The 12924-nt window shown below is 47.9% G+C and overlaps 1 protein-coding gene across 2 annotated transcripts in view; it reads left to right on the forward strand.

Annotated features, from left to right (window-relative positions):
* Positions 1-12924, forward strand: part of LOC111873843 (NGFI-A-binding protein homolog) — a 116367-nt gene that overhangs the window by 26387 nt on the left and 77056 nt on the right. The window contains exon 1 of one of the 2 annotated variants that reach the window (XM_023868858.2): positions 2071-2665. The exons of the other annotated variant lie outside the window; for it this stretch is intronic. Within the exon in view, the coding sequence (XP_023724626.1) occupies positions 2413-2665 (253 nt within the window). The 5' untranslated portion in view covers positions 2071-2412. Of the gene's footprint in view, positions 1-2070; positions 2666-12924 lie in introns of those variants that run through there. 2 annotated transcript variants of the gene reach the window in all.

Consider the following 12924-nt stretch of genomic DNA (forward strand, 5'->3'; position numbering starts at 1 on the left):
AGCCAGTGCCCGCTTGTCCTGGTATAGGTAGAGCATATAATCGGATTTATTTATTTATTTATTTTTATGACGCTTGAAGGGGTGCATTATAGTAAATTTTTTTGCTAACGTTGGGAGGGCTATATTAGGGCGAAATTTCGATGTTAACAATGGGAGGGCTGCATGTGAGGCATGCATTGCACTGCAAGCATAACAAGAAGTTCCGGAAAGAACTAACATGGCACGGACCTCGCAGAAAATGAAACAATTATGAGGGGACACACAAACACATTGACAGCAAAAAGAGAGATAGAGAGACATAAATGAAAGAAAGTGGGGGAAGTAGGGAGATACACTACATTGGAGGGGGGGGGGCAAGAAACTATACTATATCCTGTTCTGAAGGTTCCCAGGCAGTGCTCGCTTGTCCTTCTGGTAGAGGTAACTCATAAGGTTGGAATTAATGTTTCTATATGACGTTGGAAGGGCCGCATGTGAAGCAGAGAATGCAACATAGGAAACTCACGGACGACCTTGATCGGGCAAGATAATCTCAGAAGCCTCCGTGTTGTGACATGAACCGCATAGAAAACGAAAATGTTAGGGATGGGGGACACACAGACAGCAGGGCGAGTTCATAAGCCTCCCAACAATGATTAGGGGGATACACAGAGAGATGGTGATCTCATAAGCCTAACATTTGCAGATGTCTCGCCACTGCAACATCGCATGTCACCGAAACTGCGTTAGGCCCACTCTGATGAGAGGGGCAGGGTATGTAGCATGCATGAGAAGAAGAGTAAAGCGTTCAGGGTTTCGGTGGGATGGCCGGAAGGAAAGAGACCAGTATGAAGACCTAGACGTAAGTGAGAGGATAGTATTAAAATTGATCTTAGAGAACTAGGATGAATGGTTTGGAGTGGATTCATCTGGCTCAGGATAGCAACCAGTGATGTGCTCTTGTGTTGACAAAATCTTGAGCAGCTGAGCGACTGGTGGCTTCTCAAAGTAGGACGCAGCTGCATTGAGTTAGTTAGGCCCACTCCCTGCAGAGAGCGAGCTACAGGGGAAGGATAGGCAACACAGTTCTCGTCTGTTGGGCTGGAGTGGTGCGGGTAATCTGATGGGCTCCTTCCGTTCACGTGAGGCTGACACTGGCAAGTGATTGCCAGAAAAGACAGGCTTGAGGAAATTCCCTCAGCCCGGCGTTTGAGATGTGAGGTACAAATATACGGTGTGACGCCGTGCAGTTTGGCAGGTAGATGCAATGGTCCCGTTAGGCGTAATTGTCATGGATATTGGCAGTCGCGGTTCTATCAAATCAATTAACGAAACGTTTAAAGAATAAAGGTTCGGCCACACAGAGCGCTACGCTATGTTCGCTACGTACGCTACGTAAGCTGTGTACACTCTGCGACGCAGGTAACATAGGGAACGTAGCGTACGTAGCGTAGGGAAGTCTGTGTGGCCAGTCGCTTTGGCAATAAAGGGAGATATTTTTCTGTTCGTATAGCGAACATAGCGTACGTAGCATGCGTCGCGTACGTAGCGCTCTGTGTGGCCGAACCTTAACAGCCACATGGATTCTCAATTTATTGAATGACGCCGTAACAACTGCATAGGTTACGGCTAATACAGTTAAATGGAGAGCCAGTTGTAAATTTAGAATCGGGAAGGATTTGGAAAGAAGTGGTCGTGGCCTGCTTACAGATACTGTCCTGGAATTTGCGTGTAGGGACTGATGAAAACCACGGCAATAAATAAATAAAAGAACGGGGTTGTTAGAAGCTAACGCCATTGCAACCGACGCACTTGTGCCCCACGAAATGCACTGTGGGGCCCACGGCGCGGTGCGGCCTCACAGTGGCGCCCGACCAGCGCGCGGAGAAGCGTGGGGAGGGGACAGCAGACGGCTGCTCATGCACCGCTATCGTCGTTCTTTTTTGGCGCCTCTTTTTATTGTTATTCCTTTTCTTTTTGCTTCTCCGTTTCCTCGTCCGCTTCTGCTCCTTCTTGGCTGCTGCAGTGACGATATTGTTTTTGCCGTCTGTCCGTAGCTACCCTCACTCTGCGCCCTCCCCCCTCCCTCGGGCCCCCCGGCGCTCCCTAGCCATGAATCAGACAGCATTCCGCTCTCGCCACGTTACGAAGCGCGGCCGAGGGAGGGGGGACGCTTTTTATTTTTACGTTTTTTATTTTTCCTTCTTTCCGTTTTTTTTGCTGTTTCCTCCCCTCCGCCCTGTGTGTGTGTGTGTGTGTGTGTGTGTCAGTGTTGTTTCGGCCGTCAGTGGAGGCGCTCGTTCGCGACTGGTGTGCTGGCCTGTACACACCACTGCAGTCAGAGGGTGTGCGATGTGTCGAAGTGACCCGAACGGGCGACCGCACGCCTCACCGTTCAGGTGATAAATACAGTGCGTGTGTGCGTGTGTGGTGATGGACCCTCACCACATGAACCATCACACCCCAAAGGAGGGGCCCACACCCGGAGGAGGATCTTCATCGAACGGTAGTCAGACCAGTCAGGGATCGAACCCGGCAACTCCAGTTGTGATACCAGGACCCTCATCGTCTTCATCATCTTCGGCGCCACCGCCGCCGCCTCCTGTTGGCGTCGGGGCGACACAACCACCGCTGACATCACCGGTACCTTCCACCAAGATCGTCAGTCGCAACGTAAATGGAACACGTGAGTCTCAAATCGCGCCATGCAGTGTTCTGGGTACAGTTGGGTTTGCTGTCAGTGGAGCCGCGTTTGCCGGGCGTCGAGCCGGAAAGTTGGCGTTCTTTGAGTCTCGGCAGCGCCGTTCGGGAAATGTGGCACAATAAGGATTTCCCATGGCAGGTTAGCTGTTCCTAGTTTTGTCGAAATCAAACTGTTTACGAAACTCGAAGCGATAACAGAGTTTTACATTTATCTGATTTTTTCTAATTTATTTAACGACGCTGCCTCAGTCCTTAGGGCTTTGTAGCGTCGGCTGGTACCATGGCAGTTACTAACCACTCGAAAATTATGTAGAAATAAGCGGTCTAGGTGTGTTTTGAGGCACGCACTGTCATTTGACTGGTGAAGCTGACGGGTCCCACGATAAACATCAGTCAGGGCGTACAGCCTGAGCCCGTTTGGTGTGCAGTAGCTTCCCAGTTCTTGTTCCTGGACATCGCACAGAGGTCAGTGTGTATTAGCAGCATAATTCTCTGTCCCAAATGTAATAAATGTACTTATTATCCACACTTAATGGATAGATTGTATAATTATTGGAGTAAAAAAAAAATGTCATAAAGATCTACCCCAAATTGACCGTCTTAGTGCGAGCGTACTTCAGTCATTTAATTGCGCCCCCCCCAGAATGCAAAGCCTCCCCGATTTATAGGCCCATACGTGTACCGCCCGCACGTTCATGACAGGACCGCCTATCCCGTGATTCTTAGCCTATTTTAACAACGCTGTTTTCATGTCATCGGTTATGTGGCGTGGTATGGGAAGGGGTTGCCATGAACGAATAGAAGCAGACGCCGTGGCCTATTTAAAGCCAGAGATTGAAGACGGCCACGAAATTGGTCAGTCAGAATAGGCGGTAATGGAGCTAAGATTCAAACCCCGCACCTTCAATACAGATATACAGAGTGATGATTTTGCACCGATGCAATCGGCAGGCTAATTCGTAAGCAGATCGTCAATTTCTTAAAATGCACTGTGGTCACTATATATACCAGTTTTAACACTAGAAGTCTCGGCACTTTACCGCACACAATGGGTGTATGTGTTTCCGTGAAGAAACGAAATTCTGTGGACAGGAAGCAGAAAACGTTTGAGCAGAATATGTTACGATAAGCACTTTGTTTACCCTTCCTTACTCTTACATAATACAGTCTTGTAACTCTGAAATTCATCATTGTCATTACACAATGTTGCGGTTGCCATAACGACGGACTGTCCGACATCAACATGTTTTATGAATGTGAGTTATGTAGTAGGTCACGAACGGGCAGACAGTTTTTGTTTCAGTGTATCGTATCTATTCCGTGAGTCCGATAATATTTTGATGCGGCGCGGTAGCGTAGTTTGTTGAGGCACTATGCTACAAGCCGGGAGGTCGCGGGATCGAATCCCGATGAGGTGGATTTTTCAATTGATCTAAACCTTCCAGCGGCACTATGGCCCTGGGTTCGACTCGTCCTCTAACAGAAATGAGTACCAGGTAAAGGGCGGCTGGCGCGTAAGGCTGGCATCCTTACTGCCATCTGTGAGCCGATTGTCTAGAAAATGTGGTAGCCTCGACTTTCATAACCCTATGGGCCTTCACGGCCTGTTACAGGGATAACTTTACTTTTTTCTTTTTTTACTATTCGTGCGTGTTATTCATGGGATATTGCTTTCAGCGTCGGCCTCGACGTTTCTTTCGATAACATGTAAGACTGGAAACGAATACGAGGGTGGCGCAAGAGAAGCACGTCACAGACTGTGACATTTCCCGCTGAATTCTGAAGGAGTGTTGCACTTGCTACATTAATGCTCGTCTCTTGTCGCCAGGACCGAAGAACTCGTAGAATGAACACAATTTAAAACACGTTATTTATCTGGGGTTCATTATCATTTGACGATGTTGTCGCCAGGTGCACTACAGAGCGTCGAATTATAGGATGACAAATGGACGCTGAATTTTACAGGGTTAGGCATCAAGCGACCGTGACCCCATCTTCCGGAATTTTCATGGAAGGACTGAGAAAAACCATGAGGAGTTTCAATCAGGACAAACGGTGTCCCGATCGAATTGCCAACCAAGCACCCCGCGAATAAAAGTTTACGTTTCCGCTACACTAACCTGCTCAGTAACATATGCATCCTTCAGGCAGAGTTTAGTGCACAGGGCAAGGGTGTGGCATGTTTCATGTTTGGGTACTCCCGGACAGTTGTAAACATTAGCAACAAAATTTCGCGTTGAGGAGGCTGGTTTCTGTAACCCATAATGGCACAGGTCGCCGGGACGCCAGTTACGCGACGCGTCGAACAGCTGATGTTACGATGGGAGGCTTCACGGGTTCGTTGTGCCGCGTGTTATGTAAACAGAGTTGCGGTGCATATCGCAGGCTATGCAGGTACAGACCCTCAGGCTGTCTGAAATTTATGGGCTATTGCTATATTTGGACCCAATATTACAGACTTGGACTATACATATTTTGAAAAGGGCACCAAACGTTCTACTGCCTACAGAGAGCCACACATTACTATTGTTTCTGGTTCATCGATTCGGTGGACCCACCCTTCTGACATTTTCATTTTTTTTTTTAAATTTCTTCCCAAACTTTTCCCCATCTTAACACCTTCCAGCTCGTGGCTAAACCATCTGGTCCTGGGTCTTACATTCTAATTTATTTCCGCTTCCGAAATTAATAAATTTCTCCCCATCCTTAATACTTGTGTTAATTCTTAGTGTAAAGCCGGAAATTAACCTACAGACCAGAAATGTATTGAGTAATTCTCATAGATATGTCTATTATAAGCAGAAATTGGTTTGACGGAGACACACAAATGGTGAATATGGGTCAAGTCTCAGACAGTAGCAACGTACTAGCACAGAAATTGTAAATATGGGTCACATCTTAGACAGTAGCCACGTACTGATCGGCCACGTCTCAGACAGTAGCCACGTACTGATGGGCCACGTCTCAGACAATAGCCACGTACTGATGGGCCACGTCTCAGACAGTAGCCACGTACTGATGGGCCACGTCTCAGACAGTAGCCACGTACTGATGGGCCACGTCTCAGACAGTAGCCACGTACTGATGGGCCAGGTCTCAGACAGTAGCCACGTACTGATGGGCCACGTCTCAGACAGTAGCCACGTACTGATGGGCCACGTCTCAGACAGTAGCCACGTACTGGCGCGGGAGTTTTTGGCCTGGATAGTGAGCAGGCAGTAGCAGAAAAGGCATTTACGTGCAGACGATCATGAAGATAATAACATCTGTTCACTTACCGCTTTTGATCACGCTGTTAGGTCTTCCTGCAAGGGTAACACAAATTCTGAAGCTCACAGGCCTATTGTAACATTTTAATAGTTCGTTAAAAATGTTTTTATTTTAATTAATAAACTGACAAATCCGAACATAGTATTATAGTATTGTTTTGCAACACAGTGTTCCCTAAAGTGGGGCACGTGCCCGCCGGGCCGGTCACTAGGTGGTCTGGGAGGCCCCTGGATATTCTGCGAAATACACATAGTAAAACTGAGTTCATTGTAACTTTCAAAATTGGCCGCGCCATAGCTCAAGAGGCTAGTCCGGCGGCCCGGGTTCGATCCCGGGTCTGGTCAAGTGGAATTTGTGGTGGACAAAGTGGCGCTGGGCAGGTTTTCTCCGAGTACTTCGGTTTCCCCTGCCAATCTTCATTCCACCAATTGCTCCACAATCACCCTCACGTATCATCTGGGGCTGGTACAATAGGCTAGAAGTGGACGCAGTCCCACCCACTAGCAATAAAAAAAACTCTCAAAACTCCAGAGATCAGTCCTTTAACTTTCTACATTTGTAAAACATTTATAAATCTGTAAGATTTGAGGTTTTCACGGCGGTGACTATGAAGAATGCCGTCTTCTGGCCTGCAGCCACCTGCTCCTCGCTCTCGGATTTTTCTACACTGAAGATGGATACGTTCCTCTGAAACGTCGGTTCACACAAGATCTACACCGCGCCACATCCCAGAGTGGACCCCGTTCCAGACCCGCTACTTCTCAGAAAGTTTGGCAGCGCCGGGAATCGAACCCGAGACCTCCGGATCTGTAGCCAGGAACTCTGACCACTAGATCACAGAGGCGAGAACGAATTAAGAATAAAACAAGTCAAAGCGGGAAATAACAAGAACTGCGAGGTGCAACTCGTAAAGAGTGGTTTCCCATTGCCTGCACCGTAGTTCTGCAAATCCCGAATTTATTTTTTGTCGAGTGATAGGACAAATGGCGAATAATTGAACTAGGAAGGATTTGGAAGGAATCTTTCGTTGCGTCATCGAGGTATTATCCCAGAATTTGCCTTGAAGGACGGAGGAAAGCTATGAAAATCCCCAGTAAGGAAAGCGCGTGTCCGTGCTCAGACTGGAACCGCGCTACCTCCAGCGCTACCTCTGCGTACGCAGCGCACATTTTGAAGCAGACAGTGAACTATGATCCAGGCAATCGGACAGCATTCAATAGACGTTCGTGTACGATTAAATTCTGGTTAAATAAAATTTGTATTATATAAGATCTGAGGTTTTCACGGCGGTGACTATGAAGAATGCCGTCTTCTGGGATGTGGCTCCAGCCACCTGCACACGCTGGTTCCTCGCTCGCGGATTTTTCTACCTTGAAGATAGAGGCGATACGTTCCTCCGAAACGTCGGTTTACACTACATCTACACTGCGCCACATCCCAGAAGACGTAATTCTTCAAGATTTGTATTGTTTGAAACTGAAAATGTGCTAGAGATTGTTATTACTATTATTATCATCATTTACTGTGTTATTTTCTGTTGTTATATATTTATTATTAGTTTAGTTTTTATGAAGAACTTTTTACTTAAACACAGATTGCTTTGTCGGACATAACTTCAAGATTTCGCATCATCGCCATGTTTGTAATTATTGACTTTTAAACAGTAGTGCCCAAATATTATGTAGGTGTGTTTAAGACCTACGGTCATACGAAACTTCACTTGCTTCGCTCCACTGTTTCATTAGTTACCAAACCTGGAACTGAGGCGTGCGTTTAGTACAGTCGCCATTTTGGTCTTTCAAGTTCTACAAAATGTCGGATAGTTTTTAAGACGTGGCCCCGGGATTGACTCAGCTCCTAACGGAAATGAGTACCAGGAACTTCCTTGGGTGTAAAGGGTGGCCGGCGCGTAAGGCTAACAACCTCACCGCCGTCTGTGAGCCGATTGTCTAGAAAATGTGGACACCTCGACGTCTCACAATCCTATAGAACTCCAGGGCCTGTTACAAGGATAGCTTTACCTCTTTATTGTCATATATAATTTCAAAATTCTGGAATAAGTGCCACTAATATCGCTCACACGGCTGAAATTAGTGTTTTCCGCCATGTTGGTATTGCCGATTGCAATGAATAGAGCAGTCCGTCGTGGAGTGACGTGTACTGGCACAATGTCCATACCCAGTTTCGTGAAAATGGACACAGTGGAAGCAGTATGGTCTCACTTCTCGATGATACATAGGCGGTATTCGGATAGCACTATCTTGGCCATGAAGTTGCAGACAGCAAAGCTCTCCGGCTCTGCGTCTGCGCAGCGCCGCCGCCCTTAAAGAGGATCCACCTGCGGGGATATCTGAAATTCCATAAACTTGAAGCGATAGCTTTTGGTTCTTCTTCCGTGTGTCTTCGCAGCGCCATTGTCTGACTACTGGCATGCAAAGCAGGCAGCTGTCGACGCCGCTTCAGGGGAAGATAGCAAATGCAACAGCGCTCTGTGTGATAAGGCCAGCAAGCTGCAGACACCCTGGTGCCCGAACTTTATCTTCAATTTCTAGACGCAGGCGGGAAGATATTGTCAAAATCGATCTTACAGAGATAGTATGAAGGGGGGGGGGGCTGGATTGATCTGGCTCAGAATAGGGACCGGAGCCGGGTCTTAGGAACAGGGTAATGAACACTCTGGGTTCTTTAAATGCTGGAAGTGGCTGAGCAACTGCTAGCTTCACAAGAAAGTCAGTTCCTACCTCACACACAATTGGTTTCTATAACAAAAATAAATCATTTAATGAAGTTTAGGGGGATAGGTCAATCAGCCTTCGGGGATGTGGTTTTATTTGAGTACTGTCTCCATCCTCAGGTTATGAAGCGTACTGCACGACATCACATCCATACTGCTGTGAGTACCTCAAACCCAAAATTATACTTTCCGCTTATTTTGAGGTGCAATGTGTGGACAGGATACCCAGTTTTCGATGTTAAAGAAGTTAAAGGTTAAGTTGTCCCTGTGCTTAACTAATTAAGCACTACACCATGAAAGCGTATTGGGAGTGGATGTATAGATCCACGTTTTCTTGACCTCGGTACTAGTTGGAGGTGAGTGGTCAGCTTCACGTCCCGGCCGCTTTACCCCCAAGGGAAATGCCCCCCCGGTCCCCATTCCGTAGGAGGTTGGGTAGGCCCCAGAGTCGGTCTGGATGTCATTGAGAATTGAAAATTCATGACCCTACCAGGAATCGAACTCCGACCCCTCAGTCGTCCAGACAGTAGCCAGTCGCTATACCGATTGAGCTGTCCCGGTTCTTGTTAAAGGAGCTGGTACATATATTTACCATCGTGCTTTGAAAGGTGAATTCATACACAAGATTATTCTTTTGCGTCTCTGTTTAGAACTTAACTTCAGAAGGAGAAAATCGTTGCAGACATTCGAAACTCCTCGGACGCGAGACCGCCCCTTCCGAAGGCAAGAATTGCTCCGTAACCGAGTGTGAAGGGGGTTGAAGCCGTGTTCCCAATGTTCAAGAATCCCAAAACCCTACGACATTCTCTAACCCCTTCAGCGTTCAGTTTTGTGCAACAAAACTTTCGTATTCTCTCTGCATATGTCCATGGTAACGCAGATGCAGGGTTCTAGTGGAGTCAGTGTTCCTGCTTGAGGTTGCAAGAAGCCGTAGGAATTTCAGACTCAAACTAAACGCCTCTATTAACGAAGCCACCGAATTATTTCCTTCTCCAAATTGTAGAATTCGACATCAATTTGGGAAATCAAAATCCTGAGGCCCGTCTCAAGCCGCTGCTTATAAGCATCCCACCCGGGGTAGCGTTGTTGGTTGAGGGACTATGCTACAAACCGGAAGGTAGCAGGTTCGAGTCCCGATGAGGTCATTGGATTCTTTTCAATTGACCTAATCCTTCCAGCCGCAATATGGCCCTGGGGTCGACTCAGCCTCTAACAGAAATGAGTACCAGGAATCTTCTTGGAGGTAAAAGGCGGCCGGCGCGTAGGGTGACAACCTCACTGCCATCTGTGAGCCGATTGTCTAGAAAATGTGGGACCCTCAACGACTCACAACCCTATGGGCCTCCACGGCCTGTTACAGGGATAGCTTTACCTTTATCTTACCGTCATCAGCTTCACACTGTGTCTAGCGGACGAAGCCTGGGGACCTTTCCCGCCTGTAACTGAATGTTCAGAGGGCTTGCTGGTGCTGACCCATGCTAGAGTGTACACAGCTCTTCAGAAGCTGGAGGTGAGGGCGGACAACGTGGCGCGCATGAAAGTGAACACTCCTCGGAAGTGTGTACGTGTATGTTGCCTTCACAGCAGCCTCGGAAGGAACTGAAGTGGTCACACAAACTGTGGACTCCACTATCGTGAGGCCTGTTCGGATCTCAGCTAGCACACCTCGCCGTGTCGACCGATGTTATTTTCAGCCTATTTTCATTACTTTGATAAAGTGAAACGAGGCTTATGGGGTCACCTTGCTGTCTGTGTGTTTCCTTCCTAATTTTTTGGTTTTCTGTGCTCTCCGTGTTGTATCAAAGGAAAGGAGGCGATTATTTCTTCCCAGAACTTCTTGTTTTTTGTGTGCTGAAAAATGTCACAATGATACCGCAGATCGGCCACGACCCCTTCCTTATAAATGCGTTTAATTCCACTGCCGACCACCGTGTGGTGTAGCTTCAAGCCGTCCCCAAGGGGCGGGGAGGCGGCAGGCCGGCCGGCAGATAGACGGGTGCAATCGGGATCCCGGAAGTTAAATATAACCCGACTGTGTGTGTGTGTGTTGTTGCAGCGAGTGATTCACGAGCTTGGGCGCGGCGTCTGCTTCTACTGTCACATGTGAAATTTACCATCTCGCAGGAATGCGGTTACCACTGCCGCTTCGAGCTCCGGGCTTGTATACTTGGGCGTGATGGTAATGCAACGGAACTTGGCACGGCCTGCCTCTGTCAAAACATCTGCCTGATCTGCCGCCCAATTATGCAATCGTCCCCGTGTCTTCTGCATGCAAACGCGGAGAATTCCGAACGTTAACATTTCATGTCGTCATGTTGTCAGTTTGAACACTACTGTGACGCCGTGCTGTCTCGTAAATACGTACCATCGTTTCGAAGGAACATGCTTCCTCCATATTCAGGGCGGAGCCAGTGTAGCGACTGTTCTACTGGCTGGAATCCCCGGCCGCTTTACCCCCGGAGAAAGAGCCCCCGGTATACATTGGATAGAAGGTTGGATGGACCCCAGAGCCAGCCTAGACGACGTTGAGAACAGAAAATTCTTGACCCTACCGGGACTCGATTTCCGACCCCTCGGTCGTCCAACCCGTAGCCAGTCGCTATCCCGGCTCCTAAATGCAGGATAAAAGTAAACTTATCCCTGTGCTTAATTAAGCACTAGATCATGAAGATGTGATACGTACAGCGTAGTTGGTTGAGGCACTGTGCTACAAGGTCGCGGGTTCGATACCCAATGACGTCATTGGATTTTCAATTGACCTAATGCTTCCAGCCGCACTGTAGCCCTGGGATGGACTCAGCCTCTAACATAAATGAGCATCAGAAATGTTTCTGGGATTAAAGGGCGGCCGGCCTTAATGCTGACAACCTCACCACCATCTGTGAGCCGATTGTCTAGAAAATGTGGAAGCCTCGACGTCTCACAACCCTGTGGACCTCTACAGGTTGTTCTATCCAATGAAGACGTGTGGTGGCGTGGAGGGATGGCTCAATCTTTGATTTCGATTGAGATCAGCTATCGGCTTCACGTCTCAGGGAAAGACCACCCGGCACCTCTTTGTTGGGAGGCTGGGTGGATCCCGTAGCCGGTCTGGACGCTGTAGAAGAAAAATCTGTTGCACCTGCCGGGAACTGAAGGACGATTCCCTAGATTCGATTCGAACGGAGCGCCTTGAGAACACGAGCGTACATCCTTGTCTCTGCACCGACCTGCTCTGTATTGTGTCTGCTGTCAGAGTTGGGGAGAAATGCAACCCGCATGGCGCGCTGTTAAAGAGGATCTGCTGGTCTTGTTGCATCCGCGGGTCGATAGGCGCCACACTAGTCAGGTCTTTGTGTCTTCTCATTTCCTTCCCTCTTCTTTCCTCTTCATTCTCTTCTCTTCCTCTTACTATACCCTCACCAAAAGCAACGCTGAGGGTTCGTCATACCTTGAGCAAACCTCCCGCGTGTGCAACCGGAGCTCTGGGATGGCGGTTCGGTTCCCATTGTATGTTGAAGATGGAATATAATTAAAATTTAACTTTTTAAAGCCCAGCGGTTACTATACGTACCACCCGCCTTAACATACTATAACTCTGCATTCTGCCCACAGAGTGTATCTGTGTGTTCCGTATGGTTCTCACAATAAACAGCGACTGTTTCCCTAGACGGCATTAACCGGTTGTATCTGTGTGTTCCGTATGGTTCTCGCAATAAACAGTGATTGTTTCCCTAAACAGCATTAACCGGTTGGGCTCTGTAGCAGAGACGTAATATGTTTCCTGTGAGGTACGGACTGACTATCTAAATACTACTTAGAAGAAAATTTGTATACGGAAGGTCCTGCGACCGCCCAAATGGACCAGGTAATTGTATGGTTTTCCTGACTGTTGCGTAGCAGCGATATATAAATATTCGTCCTATTGTTGCGTAACCTAGCAACGGACTGTTTACGAAGAATCTGTCTCCGCGGGAACTTGTTTATCAACCCGTTGCATTGTTTGCTTCACAGGCAACTCTCCGTATGTTAACATAAAAATTTCGCCCTGGTACAGCCTTCCCAATTTTATACTCAGCCTTTCCAACGTTAATGTTCTAATTAATTCCGACCATACGCCATAATGTTCCGGCTCAACTTCTCTCCTGTGCTCTCAGCAACGTCCACTTCCTAACCCTTCACCCTCTTCACTTCCTACAGCTGTAGCCTCTCTGAAACGTACCTCTTCCAGAAGGACGAAAGACCACTGCCTCGGAACC

Source organism: Cryptotermes secundus, unplaced genomic scaffold (assembly GCF_002891405.2).
Source record: "Cryptotermes secundus unplaced genomic scaffold, Csec_1.0 scaffold47, whole genome shotgun sequence".
In the NCBI taxonomy this organism is placed as follows: Eukaryota; Metazoa; Arthropoda; class Insecta; order Blattodea; family Kalotermitidae; genus Cryptotermes; species Cryptotermes secundus.